Source organism: Apium graveolens, chromosome 6 (assembly GCF_009905375.1).
Source record: "Apium graveolens cultivar Ventura chromosome 6, ASM990537v1, whole genome shotgun sequence".
Classification (NCBI taxonomy): Eukaryota; Viridiplantae; Streptophyta; class Magnoliopsida; order Apiales; family Apiaceae; genus Apium; species Apium graveolens.
The window spans coordinates 268,093,149-268,115,634 of NC_133652.1; the positions used below are offsets into that span (position 1 = coordinate 268,093,149).

Here is a 22,486-nt window from a genome sequence, read left to right on the forward strand (position 1 = left end):
TTAGTAAGCCTTGAACTCTGGAGTTTGTGCATACTTCAGGCAGAATGCAAGTCCTACGATAGTGTGGTTGTATGGACCACCCTGTGAAAGCAAATTCAGTAATGTTTATTTTTCTTTGGTAACCTTTAGGGCCTCTCAAAGACTGACAGGAAATATTTGTTAGCCTGGACATACATAAAATCGGAAATCCAACCACATGACTAGGCAACTTAATAAAATCAGCGGAACATTAAGACAAAAAGTACGCATAAAGTTGGCCATAAATACCATCTACACTAAGAAAACCAATGACCGAAAAAAAATAATGACCATAAAGGTATTTGTAACACATACTTTTATGGGCTGTCATCGTCACAATATCAACAATATCTGCAATTTTCCAATACATACGAGAAACAAGTATTCAGAAGGAAAATGAGAATAGCAACAAGATCCAAATATACATAGAAGATGAAAGAAAATTCATCATATTTATAAATTTATAAACAAGCAGCCAAAATTTGTACCTCTCTCATAAAAGAATAAACACTTGCACCAACAATAATGAGCTTCATATAATAGTTTGTCCAGTCTTGAATGGGAACCTGATAAGTGAAAATCATACAGTTTCAGAAAATACATGAAAGGGCCTTCAGAAACTGAACACAAGGATGCACATGCTATTAGGATATGTAAAATGTATAATTTAGAGTTTTTTCATGCATATGATCAATTTGGACTCACCAAATATTCATGGAAGACAAGAGATTAAAAGAAAAGACTTGTAACAAGACATGAGACATGAGAAGTTGCTGCTATTACATTATAAACTTACAAGCTCCTTTACTCTGGTGATTAAGAACAAATAAACATGTTTTGTAGTATATAACTGTTCTAACACCTCCGATAGTGAAAAATATAAATAAGCAGAAATTGCAAAAGAATTAAGAACCTGTCTTGATGGAAGCAGTCTTGTAGTCCAAGGTTCAATTTCTTTGACACCTACATCAAAACCATAATTTTACCAGGCCTATGGTCATAAATGTACTCAAGTTCCCAGATATAACCTAAAAAGCTTGTTACTAGCATTTAGAACATGACTTATGGATCTGAACAAGGATGCGCCTATACAAAGAAATACAAAGAAATTCTATTTTTAAACTGCTCTACTAAAACCTCAAGATTTGACTTACTTCAACAACAAATTCAAATTTAATTTTATATTATTAGTTCAAAACAATTGTTAGTATCACTGATCACTAATGTATAAGAGCAAGTCCAAGAGTGTTCTAAAAAATTGTTCCGAGTTAAAATATGAGTCATGTTGGAGGATAAATGAATGATCCAATAATGTCCTAGTGGTAACTTAAGCAAGTGCCTTAAAACTTGTCCTAATTTAAAAATTTGAGGCATGTTGGACAAAAGAGTGCTCCAACAATGTCATATTGGTGCGTGCCTCATTCTCAAGGCACCACTAATCATGCCATATATCATTTATTTCAATTAAAAAATTATTTCCCTCCCTTTTTACACATCTCTCCTCTCATCATTTACTTTCCCTACTCATTATAATTTAATTATATTATTATTTTAGTGATAATGCACAAGTATAAGACATATTTTATTATATTTATAAGTCTAGGACATTGTTGGACCTGCATCAATAAGCATTCCCTATCTTGTTTAATTCAATAAAAAAGTCATTTCTCTCCGTTTTTACATATCTCTCTATTCTCATCATTTACTTCCCCTCGTTATAATTCAAATATATTATTTATTTTAATAATAATGCACAAATATAAGATATGTTGTTTGAGTTAATGGATAACAAAATTATCTTAAATCAATAGGACATAATATTTTATAATATTTATAAAACATTTACTAAAACACTATTATACTTGCTCAAATGTATTAATACTATAGTAATCTCATAAATATACGATCATAATCTATATAAGTTATTTGTACCAAATTTCATACAAAAGCAAATTAATATGATTAATATATACATAAAACTTAAACAATGATTACAAAGCAAAATTTATTATTTTCAAAAAATTATAATTTTTTTTAATAATCAAACTTATAAACTTATAATTGAATATTTATTTTACAAATACGGCTAGAATAACGTGTTTCTTTCGAGTCGTAAAAGTTTTAAGAGGCAAACACCGCGGAGTTGGTACATCATCATGCTCTCAAGCAAAAGGGGAAATAAAATAAGAACTCTATAAATACCTGACGACACACATCACATAAACCCTCAAGCATATATACACAATATCATCTCATCTCTGAAATTATTCTATCAATCGATCGATTCAGGTAATTATACATACACGTCGTCTGTATCTATTGATTCAAGTTTTACATTGATTGCTTGTTTTGAGATGTATGATGATTGTATATTTGTTGATTTGAGTGGTGGTGTTGAAATTGGGGCAATTGATTGATTTGAATAGGAGGTTTTGTTGTTTGTGATTCGGTGGAGAAGACGAGGTTCGCGTTAGTTTGTAGTCGATTACGGAATTATGATATTTAGAGTTGAATTGCTGTAGGATGAATTTGAAATTAATATTAGTTGAATTTGATATAGGTTGAATTTGAAATTGATGTTAGAAAGGAGCGTAAGTGAGTTGCGTTAATAGTGTGTTTTAGTTGTTCGGATATTATGAATGGTGAGGAGGCTGTGAGATATGTGATTATGTGAAGTTGCGAAAATGTAAGTTAAATTTTTATAGTAAGGTAAAGTAGCAGTGGTGAATTTTTTGTGCTATTAGTTCTACGTTTCTTTGGGTTCTTTGTTTTCTGTTTTTATGTTACCATTTGTTGGTTGATGAATACTGCTCATCACTTTTTCTAATGTACTTCATAATGATAGTGTTATATTTTTGGCTTAACGTTTATTGTTGTGAATTGTGGTCATTGTGTAGCTAGAGTAGAAGATGGCCTCTTCAGATGACGAGGGTGAACAGGTTGTTGTTCATTCTGTCTCAGACTACTACTTCGTGGATGGCAGTGATGATCCTGTTTCATTTTCGGAGTTACCTGTTCAGTGGAAGGATGGTGAGAGAACAGGGGGCAAGCAAAAACAGATATTTATGCACGGGTCTATTGATAACGGGCTTCAGAAAATATACAAACAGGTTGAAGCATTGAAGTTCGAACTTTCCAATGTAAAACCTGAAATATCAGTTCTTCCATCGAAGGAAAACATTTGGATGAAGCTTGGAAAGCCAAGAAAGAGTCACGAAACTTTATTTAGAACAATTTTGGTCACTGTACAATCCTTGCATTTTTTGAGAAGAAATCCAGAGGCATCTGGGAGAGCTTTGTGTGAGCACCTATGTAAAGTTTTCAGGTGTTTTTACTTGTTTTACAACTATCATCTTACTTAAAATTTGTATTTTGATTAATGCAACATCTCTACAATATGATGAAATTTGCAATTACTAGGTTCGAGCCTGGTCCTTCTGAAAATGATCTGGTGGATCACGCCATTATAATATCTGAAGCTGTTAAGCGGGATGAAGTACTACCAAATGCCAAGGTTTGTTTTCTTTTTTGTCATTAATCTAGATTTTAGAAAGCTATATTTTTTTTTACACATTATTGAGAAATAAATATGCAATGTTGGCTTGAATTTTGTTTAGTCTTTCATGTTTATTTGGATAGTGGATATATTACATATGTTTAGATAATTTGAGATTACTTGAACCATTTTTAGTTCTTTTTTAGGAAAACACGTCCTTTCAGTAATATCTATTCAATGGGTACTTTGTATGATTTCCCAGATACTTTTTTATTTTATTTTTTTCTTGAAAGTACTTCAAAGAATCTATTCTATGGGTACTTAGAATGATTTCCACAGGGGTAACTATAACAGTTCGATTCACTTACTTTTTGGAAGCATGTTTAACTTATAGCTAGGTAATTTTATTGAGCAGATTTTAACTACTTTCCTGGACAAGGATCCCAAGATGTGGAATTTTTTTGACAAGGTAATTAACTCTTAATAATAATCTTCTCTTGTCTCTATGCAATGGTTTATCATCTTCTATAATGACATAATCACATGTACTCCAGTCACAGGATGCAGAACCGAGAACTACAACGTCTGCATTTATAGTTGATGATGATATTATTGATGAAAATGAAGAAGCTGAATCCGATGATGAGGAGCAGGGGGATAAAGTTTGTGCAATTTGTGATAATGGCGGTGACATTTTGTGGTATGAAATTCAATTTTAAATTATCTAGTTTTAGAGACATCTTTTTATGATTTATACACTCATAGGCTTAGAAAGTCCACTTACAAAAAGGTTTTCCTTGTGCTCTTTTATTAATTACTGTTCCCTCCCTTTATTATTACTTCATTCCTATTATATGTACTGTACACTTATAACAAATGAAAGCCATAAATTAGCTTATTATTTCTGTTTATACTGTATATTATTATGTATACTTATAATCGCGTGAACAAGGATAGAAAATAATATGGTCTTAGACGAAGAAAGGAAGAAAAATAGGGAGGTACGAAGTAGCAAGTTATTTATTAGGCGAGGGTTATTTACTTTGTATATTGCTACTGAAGGAGTAAAGTATTGGTGTGTTGACTCTAGTAGTCTTTAGAGTTATTTGAATGTTTTTTTATTACCCAAATTTGACTTGATTTAAACCACGGAGTCACTAATTGACGACTAGTTGACGATTAGTCGACCAGCCTAGTTAAAAGTTTGAGTCGACCTCCCTTTACAGCTCTGTCAACTAGTCGCGACTAGTTGAGTGACATGACAACCATGTTCTCTCTAAACTAGATATTTAAAACAAAGGTCAAGTATTTATCATCAAGTCATTTATTGAGGCAATGATAGAGACTATCCGCATAATTGGATTTTGAGGCTGAATATCAAGTTGCATAGAATCAAGACCCCACCAGAATGATAGGTATTGTTGAATTTTTTTGGTGAATTGCACAAAAACATTCTCTTGTCTTGTACTTACCTGTGCACCTACGGGTATCAAGATCTTTTTTGCAATTAATAATTCCTTGCAATGTTTGAGTAATCAATATGGTAATTTGGGGATTCTTTTTGAAAGTTCTGTTACTTATAATTTTATGAAGTTCTGAAGGCAAGTGCCTAAGGTCGTTTCATGCAAAGTAGAGTAGTATGTAATATGTGGAATTTTTGATCTTGTGAAGTTGTGAAGGCAAGTGCCTGAGGTCGTTTCATGCAACTGTAGAAGCGGGTTCAGATTCAGATTGTGTTTCACTTGGTTTTTCTGATGAACAAGTGGAGGTGAGTCTTTTATTCATATATTCTTATGGTCTAGAATCTAGAATCTAGATTGCAACGTCTTAATTTCACATATCTTGGTTTAATGTGTGATAGTTAAACATTACAGGCAATACAGAACTTCTATTGCAAGAATTGCCAATTTAAACGTCATCAGTGCTTTGCCTGCGGCAAGCTGGGGTCGTCGGACGACAAATCTTCTGCTTGCGAGGTATGATTAGAGTTAAATCTTTGATGTTAATAAGAGAGATATTCTCTCTTAGTGTAATCTCTGCTTAAACTTGGATCGACAAGAACTGGTATCTACGTTTTGCAATGTTCTACTTGTAGAATATAATTTTCAAGATTCTTTAAAAAATTATGATATTTGAAAAACATTATTCACAAAATTATTCTTTTTGCTATGTTATTATGCAAAATTTTACTTGCAGAACATATGTGGTCTATAGGTATCCAATGAAATTGTGGTCCTAATCGAATCCCTCACCTCCCTTGCCGCCTCTACTAGTTGAGTAAAATGATTTAACATTGGACAACCATTTCCTATGCATTGAGTAGCTCAAATACTAGATGGAATTTTATCTCAATCCTTTTATACTCTAATTCGGTTTACATGTAAATTGTTGAGGCTCTTTGTAGGAGAAAAAGTAACCATGCTAGCTTTTTTGCTTATCAACCAGATGGTAAACTTATGGCAGTGGCCACTTGGAGAAATAATTTTTGCATTCTACATTATTTGTGGTTAACAACTTATGTAACTTCATTAGTTTCTTACTTTCTTCTTAGTAATTTCTGCTTTCCATTTAGTGAATTTTGTTTCTTATGTAACTTCAATAGTTCCTGTCTGGAATTGGTGAGTTCCTGGACAGTTTTAAGACTATTTTTGGTATTTTCTGTTTAGATAAGCAATATACTACCTAGATAACAGAGAATTAGAGAAGAAATAGACTGAAATGGAGATAAGAAACAGAGTTTAGATAGATCAGAGTTAGATGAAAAGAGAAACTTGAAGAAGAAGATAGGTTTTAGGGAGAGAAAACCTAGAGAGAAGAGAAAGAGAATTGTGGAATGAGTTCCATTTTCAATATTCATCATGGATCATGCTTAACAAAAAATACAACTGAGTAGATCAATTTATAGACTCTATTAACTTGTTCTATGTCAGGAACCTGAGCAAACCTAAGCAACAGCTCCTTAGTAATCATATAGTAGTATTAATATGTAGTACTATGGTGGTACTATTAGTAAGGGTAGTTTAGTACTTTAGTAACTACTGGAAGTCTATAAATAGAGAACTATCAGTTGTAATTCAGATATGCATATTATGAAAAGGAAAGCTATTTCCATCAACTCTCTCTCTCTCTAAACTCTCTCTCTCTCTCTCTCTAACTGAATTCCTACTTCTTTTACAAGTTATGCATCTCTCTATCATTTCTGTGTTTCTTCTTCATCTGATCTGTTGATTCTCTCTTGTTCTCTAGCTTAATTCTCTGTTCTAGTTATCTTTTCAGTTCTATAAACTCAGAAAATCCAAAAACATTCAAAATCTCACAAAAACACAAAGTCAGAAACCCTGGTTCCTGACAGATTGGTATCAGAGCATCAGATTTGATCTTATACTGCTTTTGCTGTGTTCAACACTCTATTCCGAGCAGATCAAGCTAGGTGATGCGGTAATCTCAGCTGCAAGTTCAGAAATTTCTCAGAAAGTGATCAGGTGTTCTATTTCTAGCTTATCTCTTTAGATCTGTTGAAAATCTGTTGTTACAAGCTAGAACTGAGGATGTTTAAGATGTGTGAACTCGTTTTCATTCCAGTAGTTGTTATTAGCTGTTGTTATTGAAGAAAATCACAAAAAATAGTAGTATTAGTGCAGTGAAGTGAGGTGTGATAGTCTGCTAGTTGTACTTGCTGTTCTTGTGTGTGATCTGTGGCTGAAGTGTGAGTTTTAGTTGATTATTGGAGTGTAGTTGTTGTCTTTTGGAGATAAGACGTGTGCTCTGTGGTGAAGTAGTAACAACAAGCCTGTGAAGCTTTGTGATAACTGCTTGCTAAGTGTTTGAGTAATTGCCTAAGAGAATGAGTTTTCATATAAGGATGCAATCACCTTGTAGAGGTGCTGAGGAGGAAATGCAATATGGAGAAATGATGCAAAAAATGCAATATCAGATCCGAAGTTATAAGGAGAGAACTAATGCTAAACTGCAAATGATAGAGGAGTTAGTTCAATTAGCAGTGCAAAAAGTTCAGGTTCAATCCAAAGAGAAGGAAAAGTTTGTCAATCCTTTTGGAAGGTCAACAGTTGGAACAGGTGGATCAAATAGAGGTGAAACACAAGAAATTCTGCGGCATCTGAAGTTGAACTTTCCTAGGTATACAGAAGGAAAAGGAGTATGTGATTGGATTGAAGATTGTGAGCTCTACTTTAAGATATTTGGAATTCAGGACAATAAGAAGGTAGTAGTGGCGGGAATGCACTTGGAAGGCCTAACTAAGAGCTGGTACATCTGGGAAAAACAGATTTGAATTGGCAAGAGTTTTGCAGCCAGTTCACAGCTAGGTTTGGTGTAAAGGAAGGGGAGTTATTGCTTGAAAGGTTTAAAATTTTGAAACAGGAAGAGTCTGTAGACTTATATTGCAAGCAATTTGCAGAATATATGGGAAGAATGAAGGTTAAGATGCCACAACTGACTGAAGAATATTATATTTAGTGCTTCATAAGTGGTCTTCAGGAGGAGGTTAAACAGGTTATGAAGTTGTTGAATCCCAGTAGTGTGGAAGGGGCCTTCAAAAGAGCTAAATACTGTGTTGTTGGAGGAAAACTGGGGTGTAGGAAGGTTAGCTGGAAGCAGACAGGAAACCTGAATTTAAGCCTTGTCATCAAGGGGGAAATGTCTCAGATGCAAATGGTTGATTCTGAACTTATACTCAAGGCTGTGAAGATAGAGAGTATTGACAAGATGTCAGATAAAAATTTCAAGGAACATCACTCTATGCAGAAACAAGTGAGTAAAGAAGAAATCAATGAGAGCATACAACAACAATCTGAAAATAATGCAAGAAAACCAGTAGAGGAAAAGGAGGAGGAGATACCAGATCCTTCAATGTCCAAAGTTTCAGTTCATGCTATAGAAGGGGCTTATAACAACCCAACTATCACTCTTACTGGAAAGAAAGGCAACAGAGATTTATCTATATTGGTATATGGAGGCAGTACTCATAGTTTCCTTGATGAGAAGACTGCCTTAAAACTTAAGTGTGAAGTGATTGAAACTTTGCCAATGCAAGTTTTAGTGGCTAATGGGAATCACTTGGTTAGCAAACATGAGTGTTCTGATTTTACTTGGAAGGTGGGTGAACAGGAGTTGCAGACTTCCATCAGGACTCTACCATTGGGAACCTATGACTTAGTTCTAGGTGTGGATTGGTTGGGCTCTTTAGGGCCAGTGACTTTTGATTTTAAGAATCTACTGCTTCAATTTGAGAAAGATGGCAAAAAGGTTACATTGAAAGGTAATAATTGACTTGAGAAACCTAGGCTTCAGCAAATGACTGCTAAAGAGTTTGTAAGAAGCTGTCAAAGAGCATGGGCTCTTGTATATTTAATAAATGCAAAACCTTCAGCAGAGGGTAATCAATCAAATAAGGGAGCAAATGAGATCTCACAAGAATTGCAGCAGTTGTTGCAGCAACATGAAGACATTTTTCAAGCTCCTGAAGGATTGCCTCCACAAAGAAATATTGAACATTCTATTGAGTTGAAGGAAGGGTCACAACCTTTTTCCATCAGACCCTACGGAATTTCTTTTGATCAAAAGAATGAGGTGGAAAAACTCATAGTGGAAATGCTGGATTCTGGAGTGATCAGGCCAAGTAGTTTACCTTTTGCTTCTCCTATTCTGTTGGTAAAGAAAAAGGATGGCACGTGGAGATTTTGTATTTAGACTATAGGAAGCTGAATTCCTTGACCATCAAGAACAAGTTTCCTATTCCCTTAATTGGAGAGTTGTTAGATGAGTTAAGTGGGGCCAAAGTGTTTTCCAAACTGGACCTCAGGGTTGGACATCAAGTTAGAATGAAGGACAAGGATATAGAGAAAACAACCTTTAGAACTCATTTGGGACATTATGAGTTCACAGTGATGCCATTTAGTCTTACTAATGCCCCTGCCACTTTTCAGAGCCTAATGAATCAAGTATTTCCTCAGAAAATTCACATTAGTCTTCTTTGATGACATTTTAGTGTATTCAAAGGATGAAAAAGAACACTTGGAGCAACTGGAGAAAGTATTTAAGGTAATGAGACAGCAGAAACTGTTTGCTAAGATGTCCAATTGTGAATTTCTGCAATCTCAAGTGGCATATTTGGGACATGTAATTTCTAAAGATGGTGTGGCAGTAGATGCGAACAAAGTGAAGGATATGTTGGATTGGCCAGAGCCAAGAAGTTTGAAGGCCTTGAGAGGGTTCTTGGGGCTAAGTGGCTACTATAGAAAGTTTGTTAGAGATTATGGCACAATTGCCAAATCTCTGACCATGCTGCTTCTGAAGGACAACTTCCACTGGGATAAGGCAGCTACTCAGGCTTTTTCTCTTTTGAAGGAAGCCATGGCAAGTACCCCTGTATTGAAGTTACCAGATTTTACTAAGCCTTTTACTGGGGAGTCAGATGCTTCTAATACTGGTATTGGGGCAGTGCTAACTCAAGAGGGCAGACCTCTAGCATATTTCAGTAAGGCACTAGGAGTTAAGGGACAAACCATGTCAACTTATGAAAAAGAGTTGATGGCTGTGGTTTCAGCAGTTAAAAAGTGGTCTCCATACTTAATGGATAAGCATTTTTATATAAAAACAGACCACTGGGCACTGAAGTTTCTGACTGAACAGAAAATAAGTAATCTGTTACAACAGAAATGGGTCAGCAAGCTATTAGGGTATAATTACACTATACTCTATAGGAAGGGTAAGGAGAATATTGTAGCTGATGCTCTGTCCAGACTTCATGATCAATCAGAGTCCACTGACAGCGCTGGCGGTGTCAAAACAGAAGACCATGAGGACATGGTGCATTTGAAGGGGGAAGGGTTGTCAGGAACCTGAGCAAACCTGAGCAACAGCTCTTTAGTAATCATATAGTAGTATTAATATGTAGTACTATGCTGGTACTATTAGTAAGGGTAGTTTAGTACTTTAGTAACTACTGGAACTATCAGTTGTTGAAAAGGAAAGCTATTTCCACCAACTCTCTCTTTCTCTCTAAACTCTCTCTCTCTCTCTCTCTCCAACTGAATTCCTACTTCTTCTACAAGATATGCATCGCTCTATCATTTCTGTGTTTCTTCTTCATCTGATCTGTTGATTCTCTTTTGTTCTCTAGCTTAATTCTCTGTTCTAGTTATCATTTCAGTTCTATAAACTCAGAAAATCCAAAAACATTCAAAATCTCACAAAAACACAAAGTCAGAAACCCTAGTTCCTGACATTCTACTAACTTGTAATGAAAAGACACAATTAGCCTTACTACTACTACTACCCTACTCATTACTATAGACTGCTACTTAAGCTGATTCCAGACATTCCACCCTCCTTGAATTTTACCATATCCTCATGGTGAATCATGTACTTCACAACTTCCTTCCACCTTGGTTAAGTAGATCTCTGGTAAAGCTTTCACTGTTATGCTTGCTTTTCCTTCCAGGTACAACTCTTTTTTATTGAAAACTTATATTTAGAATTCCTGCAGAACCACCACTCCACCAGCATATCGAACTCCATAGAAGAAACGTAAAAAACCTCTTGGATCAAAAATCCAAAAAACCTTCCCTCGAGACCTTGTGGTATTTGAGCCTCATAATCTCGCTTATTTCACGACTACATTGGCTGACCAAAATGTAGTTGTACCTGTAGAGTATCACATTTATCCCAACTATTACCGAATCAGCATCTTGTTGATATATCTCACTGATATTTCTATCAGTCTCTCCACCAACTTTTTAAACATCCCGGCCTTGTGTGCCATCTGAATTTACAATCAGAACCACACACACTTTTTTCCTCAACTGTGAATGCTCCTTATCTATTTCCAGAAACTTCAAATGATTATCCTTTAAATGCCCGAGTTCACCATTAACCGAATTATCACAACAGCCTTGTTTAACTCATTATCGGCATACTCTGACCGGTCATTTTGCACAAAGCCACCAGGATCAAAGGTAAGCACATTTTTCTCACCAGTTTTGCTAGACTTCTTACTTGAGCTATAGGAATTGTCAGCTGTTGTAAAATCTTTGATAGTCATTCTGCCAAGGTAAGCTACAATCTCCCCCATCTTGTTTCTCTTCAACTTTGTACTACGAACAATCGTGGGCATATAACAATGTCCAGATACAACTCCAACTCTAGAGGACCATAACTTCATGTAACTATTTTCTTTGCTTTCCTCCTCTACAAGGGTAATAAAATTATTCAATTCATCTTCAATTTCATCTTCTATTTTTCTTTTGGTACTTTTGTCAAACAGTTTGGTCTCCAATGCACAATCAAAACCAATGTTACAAGGAACGTGATTCGATTCGATACGAGGTACGAAAACGGATACGCGGAATGTTGTCTTGGGTGAACCCGTATGGTGGAACACTCGGGTACGGTGGAACGCACTGGTACGAAGGAATGTACAGATACGATTAATATTTCAATATTTCTACAATATAATATCAAACAAATCAAATATATAAATTTCATAATTTTGTAGTGAAAGTTGTTTTTTAATTGTTACTTTAAAAATTGATTGTAGGTGTGATTTGTGTAACTAAAGTGGAATCGATTATTATCATTATCTTAGTTTAATTGTTGTTTAAGAAAAATATGCAGTGATTAGCCAAATTTAAAAATATGTCGACAACATATATTAGAGATAAGTTGAAGACTAAGCGGTGAAATTGGATATTTATTAAAGACTATCGAGGGGTAAATAGAAGAGGCACCTAAAGTAAACAGGTCGGTGCTTTGCATGGGCTTTTTGTGCTGCTAGTGTGCCATTTATAAGTATTTTCTAGAAGTATAATTTACTGCTGACGTGCCCAAAACTATAATAGCTACAAAATTAAAAAAATTACATTAATTCAGTTGGGTTCTGATGTTCTGTACCCCATCGCCAGTATCATTTTTGTAACTGTTTGGATTGCTCCTCTCATTAAGTATTTATTGTTTCCAGGTTTTTCGCTGTGTATCTGGAGAGTGTGGCCGTTTTTATCATCCTCATTGTGTTTCAAAGTTATTATGCCCTGCGAGAGAATCTGAAGCTAAAGAACTTGAGGGCAAGATTACCACCGGGGCATCATTTACGTGTCCATTTCATAAATGCTGTGTATGTAAACAGACAGAAACTGAGGGCGATCCAGACTTGCGGTTTGCAATGTGTAGACGTTGTCCAAAGTCCTACCACAAGAAATGTTTACCGAGGTTCTCACTGAAGTTCTACTTTTTTTACTCTTTTCTTAACATCACTATTAGATATTATTAATCAATGTTTGTTTCTGTAGTTAATTGTTTGGTGCTCTGTACAGAGAAATTGTTTTTGACGGGTCGGATGATGCGGATGATGACGTCCAACCAAGAGCATGGGAAAATCTTATGCCAAAGAAGCGTATATTAATATATTGCTTGTAAGTGCTCTGCAGTTGCAATTTATGGTTTGATATCCTATATTTAGCAAATTCTGATGAACTCTTGCAAAAGATTACTGATTATTTTGCTTAAGTGTTCTGCTAACGCATTTTGTATCTTTACCAGAAAACATGAAATTGACGAGGAACTTGCCACTCCTTTGAGAGATCACATAAAATTTCCAAATCTAGCAAAGAAAAAGCAACCTTCAGAATTGCTGTCAAGCAAAGAGAAAGTTTTGATTAGGAAAAGAAATCTAGAAGTCGGAGATGCTTCAAATAAGAAAACATACATGAAACAAACAGTTGACGTAGATAGAGTTTCTGGTGCAGCAAAACAGGGTGTTCCTTTACGAAAAGGTAATGGAAAATTTACTGGGGTAAATTGTTCAAAAAAATCAAAAGTTGTGGATCTCTCTCGGAAGACTTTGAGCAGGACATCCTCAGTGGTCAAGTCTTCCCAAGAAAAAAGAAAGCCTCCCCTGGGAATAGGCTTATATAACTTGATCTATCCATCCGAAGATAATGCTGCAGCTGATGGTGAACATGATCAAACCCGTACTGTTAAGTCTGTTGCGAGTAAAGCATGCAGTTTGCCACCTCTAGATGATGATTCAGAGAGGAGGTGACACTACTTTCTCTTTTATTACTTTGGCCCAAATCTGGAAAGCAGGGGTGCGGCACCTACCCAGCGTACTGCGCACCCGATACATTCGGGGCCACATATCGGGTGCGCGGGGGTGCGGCTCGATACGCACGGGATTCGCCAGGTGGTGTGTCACCGTACTTTACTACAAATCAGGGGGGGGGGGTGCAGGAATAGAAGAAATCGTAATTAGAGGATAAGATTTAGAGGAAAGAGGGTTGTTGTCGTCACAGTTGGCCGTCTCCGGCTATTCTTGTTTTTCCAGCGTTCAATCGTTCTGACTTCCGATTTGTGTGGTTGATTTATCGAGTATATGATATGTGCGTATATATGTGTGTATATATGTAGGGTGTGGCAGTCGTATCTTTTTTTATTGAGACTTGTGTTTGCTGTTTCTGTTAAGTCACGTGGAGCCTCCTTGTTCTCACCTATTTACTTTAATTTTTTTTTATTTAAGTATAAATTGGATATTATTATTCTAATAAAAGAGATCTGTTATTCAAGTTATGGGCAGGTGTGTTGGGCAAATTATATGAATTTCCCTTCTTTTCTTGAATTAAGTAATAATATCTTTAATTATTTAATCAAAATGTAATAATTATATTATTTATAATTTAAGATATATATTAAAAAATATAAAATATATTTAAAAATATTTTAATGTTAGCCGTATCCTCCTGCACCCGAATCTCCATATTTTGAAATTTGCCGAATTCCCGTATCCCCGTATCGCGCACCCGCACTCGTGCTTGCTAGGCCCAAATCCTTTAAGGATTCTATTCCAAATTAAAATAAGCTTGTTTCTTGGTTATGTTTTTAAAGAAGAGTATTTTGAGTAGAGTATAGTGATTTTGCAAAAAGTAGCTGCTAATATGTATAATGTATCTACATCTGTTATTCTGAATGCAGAATATTGGCCTTAATGAAAGATGCAACTTCTTCTATAACTCTGTCTGAGATCCATGAAAAGCACAAAGTGCCAACCACACATGCATACTCCTCAAAACATGCTGTTGACAGAACTATTACCATGGGGAAGGTTGAGGGTTCTGTTGAGGTATCTAATTACTATCTAGTCTTTGATAGTTTTCTACTATATATAAATGTCGTGTGAAGCTTTGCAATTCACGCATCTTTGTATTAATAGGCTCTCCGCGAAGCTGTGAAGAAGCTAGAAGAAGGGGGAACTATTGAAGATGCAAAGGCCGTTTGTGGGCCTGGCCTTTTAAATGAAATGATGAAGTGGAAGGTACTAGCTTGTAACCAGAAGTAAATCAGTATTTCTAGATTTCTAACTACTTGTACCCTACTTGCATCTTTGATGAGCTATTATTTTAGTTTCATACCCTCTTAAAACTCCCAAGGTCTTTTGGATTTGCCAATTTGGTGAAGTTCACAAACTCTTGATGGGAAGACCGTTATTTTACACTTGCAGTTCAGATTTTTTTCAACTTGGCAAACTGGAATCAGTAGCTTGTGTTAAATATGCTTTAGTTTCTTTATAACTAGTGTTCAGTGACCTATCAAATGAATTCCCCTAGCAGGCACAAGTCATCTGAATCAGAATTTATAGTATCTTTAATTTCCAAGAACTTAGGCATACTATGTTGGATTCTTTAGTTCTATATTCATTATCCTGGTAAAACGATCCCTAGCTTACCCCTGACGAAGCTAGACCCTTACATATCATTAGTATAAAATGAAGAAGTGTAATGAATTATTGAAATAATTAGACAAGAGTGTATAAACTGATGATGGAAATGAACCGTCATGCAATGCAGAAAGAAAGACGAGTTCTGGTATCTCAACCATATTTTTTATGAGCTATGACAGATATATTTTTGCAATTTCTGTAGAGAGAATACGTCATATTTTACGGCTTTAATAAAAATAGAAACTCCACTTTCGGTCTCTCTTGTATGAAAGTTATAGAAATGTTCTTCCTTGTGCTCAAACTCATTTTAACGTTCTTCCTCGTGTTCAAAGTTCTAGTTATACTCTCTGCAGACAATAGTCTTCTTTTTGATCAAGAATCTCAGTGGCTTCTCACTGTGCTCTCTGCTCAGTAACCTTTTTATTTTTATTTATGACATCATCCCACTTCTCATTAATCTAAAAAGCTTATAGATGAAATTATATGGCCCTAAATTCCTGATATATACTGTAAAGCTTATGTTGATGAAATGTGACCTGGTACAATGGTTCTATGATTCGGATGGTGTGGTGAAATAGTTACAATACTTGTTGGGTTAGTTTCTTGGGTTGGAAAAGATAAGAGTAACTTATATTTTTTTTACTGATTTGATAATCCTAGGATTGAACAATTAACTAATTTTTATGAATTCGATATGCATATATATAATTAAATGATATTTGTGTCATCTTTTTTTTAGAGTGGTGTTAATTACTACTCCGTAAAAGACTTGTTAATATAGAATTTCTGTAGAGCAGTGAACAGTGATGGAGGTTTTCCTTCTTACATTATTTTATTTTTTGTGAAATTCTTTTCTTTTCTTGTAGAACAAGCTCCGTGTATATCTTGCACCATTTCTGCATGGCAATCGCTACACATCATTTGGTCGGCATTTCACAAAGATAGACAAGCTTGAAAAGGTTGGTGGGAGTCTCTATTTATATAGACATGATTGTGATGCTTGAAGTATTCAAGTATCGATATTCCTTGTGGCTGATCATGTTTTCTAGTTCTACGACTTTTATTGCAGTTTTATTGCAGCTTATAGTTTCTGCACTCTGATTTATTCGTAACTTTGAAGATTACTTATAGTTTTAATCTAATTGGGAGAATTTTGACATTAGAAGAGAATGAAAACTAGAATTGCGAATATAACAGGATTGTGGTCCTCACGGTAAATAGAATTCATCTCAGTAAACTTAAAAGAAAGCGTAATGTAAAAAGCCACCTCTCATATTGACATGCGTTTCTCTAGTTTGGAATTCCTCAATATTTTTTTGTGGATTTATTATTTTATGACCAAGGAGATCCCTACTATTTGATTGATTCAAATTCCAAGGCCAAGGACAGGATCAAACCGTCATTCCGTGATTTGAACTGAGATTCATTTCCTAGTTTTATCTACTTGATCTTTTCCTTTGACGCTCAAACACACATGTGGAGGCCGCCTACGCAGCGGAAAGGCGTTGGTCTAGGCATCCAGCTAAATATAATAAAAAATAATACACACACACATAAAATTATTTAAAGATGATATTAATTTTATTGAGTAGAGTTCCTGGGAGTATAAATACAAGTGCAGAGCGCGAGTCCTACCTTTAAAACATTAGCTTCTAAGGGTTTAACTGTAATGCGGCATGTTTATATATAAGACTACTCAAAGATACATTCAAACAACAATAAGAGAAGTCAAATCAAATTTTAGAAAAGTAATGTTTGAACTTCTGATTTGTGAATTGGACCAATTGGACACCTAGGAGATGCCCATAAATAACCCAAAATTCACAAGGTGACACGTTACCCTTGACTCGTATAGATATTGAGATGCAAGATGACATATCTATTTATTTTTTTTAGATTATGAATATAATAACATATTTGCAGGTTGTGGATAAGCTTCATTGGTTTGCTGAAGACGGTGACATGGTGAGGCTCTCTCTCTCTCTCTCTCTCTCTCTCACACACACACACACACACACGCTGCAATATAAATGTACCAGGTACTTATTGCTGATATATATATATATATATATATATATGAATTATTGGGGGGTGAGCAGGACTGTTTAGGTCAATTCTAATGAATTTAATCCATTTGCATATTAAACTGTTAGTGATATCAAACAGTGGGAAGCTATATGATGGTTTATGATTGTGGATTAAGCCAAGACATCTAAACTGCAATGGTCTAACGTGAATCTAGTATCTCTTGACTTGTAAATTATTATTACAAGGTGACTTCCAGTATCATTTTGAGCATGTATATAGTTGTGAATAGAATAATCGTGCTACTTTTATTAAGACTCTGCCTCATTCCCCACATTTATGATTTATTGCTATATAGTACATTTATGGCAATGATAGATATGCATGAAGGTATAATTACTAGTAATTTTTTTAGGCGAGTCTGTTGTGTATTTCATTTATCTGCTTACTTGTTCTGGTTGTTTCTACAGATTGTTGATTTCTGTTGTGGTGCAAATGACTTCAGTTGTCTCATGAAAAAAAGGCTTGATGAGACCGGGAAGAAATGTTACTATAAAAACTATGATGTCATGCAACCAAAGGTGAGCACTATCAATTCATGTTGCACATAACCGGATGATCAAGTATTGTTTTAAAGACTTGAGGTATTCTGGATGATAATTTTATCTCCTCCATTTAGAATATGAATCATAAGTTTTCTTCAAAATGTTTGTTCCATAGTGGTTGGGGGTCTAATCTGCAAATTTTGTTATGGGATAAAAGAACATATAAGTGGTTTAGTATTTTACATATTCTTTCTGACAAGTGTTCTTACTTTTATCAAACACGAATCCCATGTAGGGAAAATATTTGTGAATCGCTATTCAAAATGTTGCGATTTGTGCAAGTTTTAATTTGAAAATTCAGAACGTGTTTAATAGTGAAAGCCCTCGGAAAACTAACTCGCCGAAAATCATATATTTTATGTAGAAAAACAAGCCAGTTTTACTACTGCCTGTTAATATATCCGTTTTCCTTGATTCTTTTGGATAAGTTGATTCCATAGGAAGGCAGCGATTTGAGGGCTCAGACATCCAACTGAACGTTTTTGAAGCATCAAAATTGTTGAACTTGATCCATCTCATGGGAGCTATAGATCTATCTTGTTCAGTGACTATGCCACAGACTATCATATTATTAACTATTTGAACCAGTAACAAATTCATATATGCGAGTATAATTAATTAAACTTATGCTATTGCACTTTACAAAGCATCTTTCACAACACTGTCTAGAGTTGTACTGAATTTATCTACTTGGAAAGTGATTCTATTTTATTTAGGATCAGTTTCTGATATTTGCTTCTGCCTTGTAATTGCAGAATGATTTTAAATTTGAGAAGAGGGACTGGATGACCGTAGATCCAAATGAACTGCCCTCGGGGTCACAATTGGTGAGAAGCAATTTATAATTCAGTAGACCAAAATTCTTTGTTAATAAACTTACCCTCATGCCAATAGACTTTTTCAGAATTTAACGATGGATTTTCATGGATATATGTAAATTTTCAGAAAAAGAATGTTGTCGTTTCACTTGCATGTAGTCTAAAGTGATAGTAGATAGCCATTGTCTCAGTACGTAACTGAAATGTAGACATTTTGAAAATATATTAATAGCTGCCTTCTGCAGTCGGTACCTGTAAACGTAGCTTAAGAATCCTATCACTGATTATCTATTTGTCATCCAGTAAAAGTCTTCTGTCATTATCTTTTCTTCTTGGTCAATTTTTTTGATTTCATATGGTATCTGTTGTAAAAGAAAATTAAAATATAAATATGGCCCCAAATATGAGAGGCAGCTTTGGCAATCTTGAGGTTTTTTAGCGGCTATTTATTTGGACCATATATACTTTCTCACTGTATTCTGCAAATTACACACACATTGATTTTAGACGCTTATTTAAGGTACTTTTCATCTATCCTTGTATTTCATTATTCTTACATTAAGATACATCATTACTCTTGATTGAGATTTCTCCACAGTTTTATTCTGACTTCAGAATTGAACTCCAAACAGTAGAAGTAATTAGTATAGAAGAGTTGACACTTGAAGAATATCTTCAGATTTCACAAGTTCTGGTGTCGGTTGACTAGAGAGGAAAGAAGCTCATTTAACATAAAATTAGCGGCAGTTAATGGTGGGAGAAACTATTTGAGATAGTTTGCCCATTGACAGTCGGCTTCTGTATGACATGCCTTGCCAAATTAGATAGTTTGCCCATTGACAGTCGGCTTCTGTATGACATGCCTTGCCTAATTTTTACATTGATCATATATATGGTCTGTTTCAATATTTGAATTTCTCTATATTGATTCGTAAAGACCATTAATTTTGTAGCTCTAGCACTAACTTATATTACTATCTTACATCTGCATTTTTTTGTCTTGTCTTAGATTATGGGGCTTAATCCACCTTTTGGTGTCAAGTCTGCTCTAGCAAACAAATTCATCGACAAGGCCCTCAAATTTAAGCCAAAACTAATCGCTCTTATTGTTCCACCGGAGACTCAAAGGTATCTTTTTAAATATGCGTAGGGCTATTATTTGCTCTGTCTCTGTGCTGTGTATGTCTGTATCACGTGTTCTTCTGCACCAGGTTAGATGAAAAGGATCCTCCGTATGACTTGGTTTTTGAGGATAGTGAATTACTTTCTGGCAAGGTGAGAAAATGTCTATTTAGTTTCTTTATTGCTAGAGTTTCGAGTCTATTTATTATGATGATGCTTATATTTCTTAGCGTACTTTTGTGGTTCTTCCTTTTCAGTCCTTTTATCTGCCAGGATCTGTGGATGTAAATGACAAACAAATGGACCAGTGGAATGCGAGACCTCCACTACTCTCCTTTTGGAGTCGGAGGGACTGGACTGTTAAACACCAAGCGATTGCTAAACATCATGGTGACTTGTTCAAGAGGCAGGAAATATTGCAGATGGATGATAATTGTAAAGAGATGTACGTCCATGAGTATCCATCAGAGGATAAGAGGCTTTGTAAGGAAATTCCCCTGCAGTCGTATACAGCTGAAAAGGCTGAACTAAATGGAACAGCATCCGATGTGACAGAGAGTCAGAATGAAGGGCTCCCTTGTGATTTGGGTGGTTTAGGATCTGAGGTTCATGACAGGCGCAAGAATCAATTTAATGAAAATTCAGTTAAGAAACGTGGTGAAGTAAACCAGATAATAGGATCAGGTGAGTTATTACAGGAGCAAAAATGGAAAACAGGATTGGGTGATATGTCATTAGAAGACAAACAGAAAAAGCGAGGATCTGATGTAGCAGTGGAAGGCAAACAGAAAATAAAGGTATCAGGTGAGATGTTGCAGGAGGACAAGAAGAAAATAGGAGGATTAGGTGAACTGTCATGGGAAGAAAAACTAAAACAAAAGGGATCAGTTGAGATAGTCTCACAAGAACAAAAGAAGATTGGAGGATCAGGTAAAAGGTCAGCAGACGAAGTGAAAAAGAGTGGAACAGGCGAGACATCTATTGACAAAAAAAGAAAAGGCTCACAGGACATATCACCAGATGGAAAAAATAAAAGAAGAGGAGCAAGCGAGGTGGAGGTCAGACATGATAGAAGAGGGTCACATGAGATATCACCTAAAGAAAAAAGAAGAAGAGAATCATATGAGATTTCCCCGGAGGTCCGACAGAAAATAATAGGGTCACGCGAGATATCACCAATTGAAAAGCCGAACAGCATTTTGCATCGCCAATATCAGCCCATGGAGACCACCTCACTTGCAGGAATTCAGACCGAAAATTATCAGCACTTTGATGTTAGGGTATCTGGAATACAGCAGTTTGGAGCAAGATATGATGGGATAAGGGATCCCATGGCCTATAGGTATGAAGCTCCCCACGAGGATCCTTATCAAAGTTCATTGTATGAAAATAGGTTTTTGGAAGGGCAGTTCCCAGGATATCAGAGGGAGAGCACAGATTATCAAGGTTATATGCCACAAATTGAGGATCCAGTATTTCAAAGAAGCGGCTATTTCGGTAGCCATGATCCTAGAATTACCACCCCATATGAAAATTTTGGCTCTGCAGCCAATCTATCATATAATAGAAACAGCACAACATCAGCAACGCAGCGGTATGCCCCTCGGCTGGATGAGTTAAACCAGCCTAGAGTGAACCGTTTAGGGCCAGATGTAACTTTGCCAACGGGTGGTATGTATGATCATCGGGCACCCAGACAATACCCAGACCATAATGGATATCATCCTGGTCCTTTTTTCAGGCAGTAATTTGGCAGGGTTGCTGAACAAGTGCCTTAAAGAAGTAGATTATATCTTGGTCTTGCTTGAGCAGGAAATAGCCAGGTGATAATGTGATTATAGCTTTTTCCAACTATTTTGTAGTTTAACCTTTAGCACACATTTACTATGTGACTTTGGATTGGTGTTGCCTCTTTTTATGTTACGAAGTTGAAGATTAGGCAAGAATGTTTTTTTTGCTAAGTGATTACTCGAAAATGTCAAGTCATGTTCATTATTGTTTTTACTTTTACGTTTTTTTTTTCTTTTAACCCATCTGTGATTTGAAAATTTATCTGGTTGCATTATTGTGAAAGCAAAAAGTTTTCTATTGTACTCGCACCAAGTTTCATGTAATCAGGGTCCTGATTTCTTACAATTGCACTTCTACTTTGAATCAAGAGTAAAACAGTATGGCCAAGTGCCAATGATTGAATTAAAGGTCTTTGCATCAAATTCCTCAATCTTTGTTTCAGGGGCTCGTATGTACGCACTGTAGTCGGTACCTCTTTTAAAATCGGTGATTAATCAGTTCAATCAGCGGCTTAATCCTCAATCAATTTAATAGTAGTACTGCTTGAACAGACTAATTAAATAGACACGCTTACCCTCGAATAAACAGGCTACATTTAACCAAATACACTTGTCATAAATTTAGCAGGTCCAACACTATAAACTAGGTCTGTCAAAAAGTCCGTATTCGCAAGAAATTGATATTATCTGTATTCTTTTGAAAAAGTTCTGAATTCCAAATATTTGAATATGAAATGTGGGAAAAATTCCACAGCCACGGCGTGGAGCCAACAAATCACAGTCGTTAAAGGCGTCAGCAATAAAACAATGCGGAAGACATACGCTATGTATCAATGCGGAAGACATCCGTTATGATACATTGCGGAAGACATCCGCATTGATAC

At 35.5% G+C, this 22,486-nt stretch overlaps 1 protein-coding gene across 2 annotated transcripts; it reads left to right on the plus strand.

The window, feature by feature from the left end:
* The first annotated feature begins 2,135 nt into the window (after positions 1-2,135).
* LOC141667430 (protein ENHANCED DOWNY MILDEW 2-like) lies at positions 2,136-21,773 on the plus strand. Of its 2 annotated transcripts, none has more exons than XM_074473924.1 (19): positions 2,136-2,307; positions 2,916-3,343; positions 3,439-3,532; positions 3,930-3,983; positions 4,075-4,214; positions 5,186-5,282; positions 5,389-5,490; positions 12,492-12,739; positions 12,844-12,942; positions 13,070-13,567; positions 14,498-14,645; positions 14,736-14,837; positions 16,109-16,201; positions 17,166-17,207; positions 17,738-17,848; positions 18,628-18,699; positions 19,700-19,818; positions 19,902-19,965; positions 20,070-21,773. In XM_074473924.1, the coding sequence occupies exons 2-19, from the start codon at positions 2,928-2,930 to the stop codon at positions 21,558-21,560; spliced, it is 3,990 nt and encodes a 1,329-aa protein (XP_074330025.1). In that variant the 5' UTR covers positions 2,136-2,307; positions 2,916-2,927; the 3' UTR covers positions 21,561-21,773. The 2 variants fall into 2 exon arrangements, with proteins under 2 accessions (XP_074330025.1, XP_074330024.1); XM_074473923.1 differs by having other exon boundaries at positions 2,137-2,307; positions 4,069-4,214.
* The last annotated feature ends 713 nt before the right edge of the window (positions 21,774-22,486 follow it).